Here is a 4,628-nt window from a genome sequence, read left to right on the forward strand (position 1 = left end):
ACAAGCCATAACACTTTCAATCAATTAAGACCTTAGATGTGACCCTTGCAAACCTGGTGGGCTTCCCAGCTCCCGGCTGGCAAGGGGGGCAGCGAGGGCACCACCGTCCCAGTGCAAAAATCAACTCGCAGGCCCTGACTATGCCCGAGTGTGGCAGCCCGGATCGCTCGGGGCATCCTGCATCCCTCCTTCCCCACCCAAAAGGATCCACTTTGCTGGGGGCATCCCAGGGCCACGCTCCCGCTCCAGCACGTGCTCCAGGGCAGCGGCTTGTCCTGCTGTAAATTAATTAACTCTTACAGAATATCTGCATTTTGACAAAATTTTGCCACAAGTATTGCACAAACGCTGTCATATTCCCTTTCTAGGCAGTGACCCACACATCTCCTGTGGGGTTTTGGCTTTTTTTATTTCCTTACATCACTGTCTTGTTTTCTATTGCATATCAGAAGATTGCACACTCTTATCAGAGGAGCTCTGGTTTCTAGAGAAGTGCCGTGGAGAAGGCAACTGCTTGGTCATACTTTGGGTTATTTAATGTTTTTCTGACTTTAAAATGGAAAGGCCACATCCTTATATCTCTATTACCTACTTCTGTGGAAATGCTGATTGGGTAAGGAGTGTGCCCCAAGGTTAAACACCAAATTTACTGGAACCTTTCTCTTCCAGAAAGTCTCAACGAATAGTCTGGGTTTTATCAGCTTCAAAAAGCAACCTAAACTGTTATTTCCTTGTGGAGAGGCCATAAAATGGTAGAGGACTGGTCCAGAAGCCCTTACAGGTTCTCTGAGCACATCAGGAGGATGAAGACCCATCTCTACCTTCTTTTGCTGGCTGCAGGCATCTCTGCTGCTCCCCAGATGAGCAGCATGGCTGAGTTACTGACATTATTACAGCAAATGTATGAGTCAATGGCAAAGGACATTCAGGTAAATGCAATTTCCACTTTACTAACCTAAAATGTGAGATACTGAATCCTCTTGTTCTTGAACATTTAACTTTTCTGAAAGTCAAACAATCTATTTAAGTGACATTTTATTTTTGTTAGTGTTCATGAAGGTGATATTTGAAAGGCTTAATATATTATTTTTCAGAATCTGAGGATCGAAACTCCAGACGATATAGATGTAAGTAGAACTCCCTTTTTTAAATAAAATTAACTTCTTCATAAACTTAGTCATTAGAAATTGAGATAGTTTTAAAATTACCTCCTAAAATACTCCGCTTGTATTTAAGAACAAACAATAATTTTCAATGTAGCCATTACGAGATACAGAGTGTTATTAAAGTTATTAAATGGCATTGTAAGATATAAAATGTTATTAAAAACAACCAAATGTTGAGTCAAAGAAAATATGCTGTGATATAAAAGCAGCCAAGGATAGCAAATATTCTTGTTCTGTGCTTTAGAAAATCTGCAGAACACACACACACAGAGAATGATTTTCTGAATCAGCTAGTTAAACGAAGGACAGTTAAAAAGGAAAGAACAAGCTCGTTCACATTTCTTGCTCGTCCGTCTGCAAAAATGCTTCTTTTTAGTCCTTGTAGAAACGGCTTTTTATACCCTTACCGTCAGTAAGGGGATTAAATAGTTGCATTACCACATTTGCCTGAAGGATGGTGTTAATGCCCCGAGAACAAGACACCAGCTACGGCGTGTCCATGAGTGAGGTCTGCCTGGCAGATCGAATTCCCCTTTATGCATTTGCCGTCTTCTTTTGCATCTCCAGTGAATTTCTCCTGTTCCCTCTTGGCATAAAGGCTCTTTTCTTTGCGAGCTGATTTTAAACAACTCGCTCCTGAGGCAGATGCTGATAATGAGACTTCTTTTTTCTGCTGTGCACCAACTGGAAACTTGGTTTCAGCATGAGATCACAGCCCAGCACAGAGCTCTTCAGATAATGACTATCATGGCCAGCTGGCTATTTGTGGGAATGCAATCTGAGTCATTAATTTATTCAAGGAGCAGAATAGTTCACAGTTGTGCCATAAACTAGCTACAGGAGGGTGGGTTACTTTTTTTTGGTGGCAAATCCAGCCCATTCCTTGTAAATTAGATGTAAAGCTCCCAGCTCTGTCATTTCCCTCTGGATCCTGTCTGGAAGAGCTCTCTTCCCAGGCTGGGGCTTGGGCTGGGTTTAACCATGGGTTTTTAATAAGGAAAACAGACTCAGAATCAGCAGCGCTGAACACCGGCAGCTCGCTCGTCCCTCTCCCTGCCGAGGTCCCCAGCAGCGCCGCCGCAGCCCACCGCACCACCGCCCGGCTCTCCTCCAGGGAGAAGAACTGCTTCACTCTCACCTGCGCTCTGGATACAGAGATGACGGAGAATTTCCCAGTGTCTCTGTGTTTGTGGTTCATCAGTGGCAGAAGCAAGCAGCTTCCCAAGAAAGGTCGTGGGAAAAACAATCTTCCTCATCATGCAACAACTAGGAATGACTAGTAGGAGACCACGTGTTGGTGAAGAGTGTCATGGGCATGATGCCGGCCTTCACCAGCTGTCCGCATTTCCTCTGACCTTTGCCAATTAGCTTTTGCTTCATTTTTCATCACTTTCTTCTCCCATTACACTCATCTCCAATCTGTTCCTGCTGCTGCTGGAAGCATCGTCTCCTCCTTTCCTTCTCCGTGAGTTTAGCTGACCACTTCCAAAACAACCCCATGCTGGCAAGTGCAACCATCACCATTCTTCGCTCGGCTTCCGCCCCGTATCCGTTCTGGCCCTTCTGGTGCCTTGCCTAGACCGTAAGGTCCCCGAGCCAAACGCCAGCTACCGCTTTGAGAAGAGAGCCAGCACGCCCTGTGCACGGACGGGACGAGGCAAACGCGGCTGTGAGATGACAGCATGGCCATGGTCATGTCCCCATCTCTTCTGGCACGCAGATGTCAGCTGTCGCAGAGGTTAACGTTTGGAGTAGTTTCGGGTTCCTTTATTTTCTTTCTCTCGTGTTCAGACAGTTCTAGCTTCTGTGACAGAAAGCACCTTGCATCCAGACTGAAGACATAAACCAGGGTTATCTGCTGACAAGAGCAGATGTAAGAAATCAAACTGCTTTTCAGACGGCTGCAGACAAGATAGGACTCCGTCTCTGCATAATCATATGCTTCATCTGGACATTACAAAACATACACTAGCAGAAACTACCATCTGCCAGGTTTCTGTCTGTGGAATAAATAAATATCCGCATCGGTTAAGTGTGTTTGCCTAAGGCATTTGCAAAACAGCCCAAAAGTCAGTAACAATTTATTTGCCACCCAGGCTGGACATAATTCAGGATGATTTTTCATAACCTTATTGTAGTTCATGGTTACAAATTCCTGGATCTCAGTTTTGCTGTTTCTTCCATCTTAGGATGTGAATTGTGTGAGCACAATCTTTGAAGGAACAGAGCAGCTGAAAGCTAATCCAGCCATGAAAAAATTCAGTGTTTTTTTCCAAAAATTTGAAGGACTGAAGCCATCACGCACACCACACCTGCCAAAAGAGGTAGGAATTTATTTCTCGTCTATCAGAGATCATGCAGCAGAGAGGTAATAAAACATGATCCATAATTCATAACAAAGCCCTTATGTCTATGAGAGAGAATGATTTCTGTATTCACTTGTGTTGAGTACATGGAAGAAGAAATCCTGGCATTATTTCATGTTTGTACCCTTCCCTTGCTCTAGTCTTCAGCTTGGCCCACCTCTAAAACAAGGACTCCTATGTGTGACCAGCCTATTTAAGGTTTAAGGAAATTAATATAATTTATAAAATTATTTCAAGATTAAAAAGCTTTACATGGCAGTTAAATATTAAGTAATTTAATTTTCTTGATTAACTTTTCAGGGGAAATGTGATACAGAAAGAAAGAATGCAACAACATTCATAGAAAAGCTGATGACGTTCATCCGAAAAGCATCAAGGAATGCAAGAGCATAGATTTAGAAGTTTCTAGAATCGCTGTAAGTTTAAACAAGCAGTAAAATGTTTATGCGTTTTAAAAGTACTCTTCCTTTGTGTTAAAATTCCAGCAGGGCCCATCATCTCTTTCGGTGGTCCTGTCCTCGTTCGTGTTTGGCACGTAATCTCTGCAAGTATCAATGGCCAAGTGCCATTCGTCTTTCTAGATGAAAATGTAAATACTTGATAGAGCGAATAGTGCAGGGTATTACGGAAGGACTGACTAGGCATAAAACTTTTTGGATTTCTTGTGAAAAGGTCAAGTTAATTTCTGAACAGTCACAGCAAGAATGAATACAGATGGATGCGAGCAAGAGCAGCTGGTTCACACTACGCGCCTTATCTAGCCGTTGCCTCGCCCCATGGGTTTCGCACGCTGCGCCATAAACACTGAGCGATATATCGAGATGGGATATGAATATATTTCCTTTGCCTTTCTTTCAGACCAGGGTGGACCAGCGTCGGGCAGAACAGCACGCGCCCTAGCAATACGGGTTAGGGATCTATAACTTTTCAGGCTCACGGTGAAATGTATGCTGGAAAGTCTTGCTGGTATTGCATAACCTCAGCGGAATGGACATTATTCTCGATAACCTGTCTAGAAGAGCAAGAACCCGTGTATAGACCATTAAACAGCACACAACTGGTGCTGCTGAAATAGGTGCTTGAGCTCAGGGAACTA

The 4,628-nt window shown here is 43.6% G+C and overlaps 1 protein-coding gene across 1 annotated transcript; it reads left to right on the top strand.

Moving 5' to 3' along the window:
- The first annotated feature begins 803 nt into the window (after nucleotides 1-803).
- LOC104049245 (uncharacterized) lies at nucleotides 804-3,925 on the top strand. Its single transcript, XM_009509887.2, has 4 exons — nucleotides 804-929; nucleotides 1,095-1,127; nucleotides 3,356-3,490; nucleotides 3,833-3,925. Exons 1-4 carry the CDS (start codon nucleotides 804-806, stop codon nucleotides 3,923-3,925), a joined length of 387 nt encoding a protein of 128 aa, XP_009508182.2.
- The last annotated feature ends 703 nt before the right edge of the window (nucleotides 3,926-4,628 follow it).

This window comes from Phalacrocorax carbo, chromosome 8 (assembly GCF_963921805.1).
Source record: "Phalacrocorax carbo chromosome 8, bPhaCar2.1, whole genome shotgun sequence".
Taxonomy (NCBI): domain Eukaryota; kingdom Metazoa; phylum Chordata; class Aves; order Suliformes; family Phalacrocoracidae; genus Phalacrocorax; species Phalacrocorax carbo.

Excerpts from the sequence above, each read along its gene's own strand:
- LOC104049245 (XM_009509887.2), top strand. The coding sequence starts at position 804 with ATGAAGACCCATCTCTACCTTCTTTTGCTGGCTGCAGGCATCTCTGCT. Across the intron at positions 930-1,094 it reads CAATGGCAAAGGACATTCAG|AATCTGAGGATCGAAACTCC; the intron begins GTAAATGCAATT and ends ATTATTTTTCAG. Across the intron at positions 3,491-3,832 it reads CACCACACCTGCCAAAAGAG|GGGAAATGTGATACAGAAAG; the intron begins GTAGGAATTTAT and ends TTAACTTTTCAG.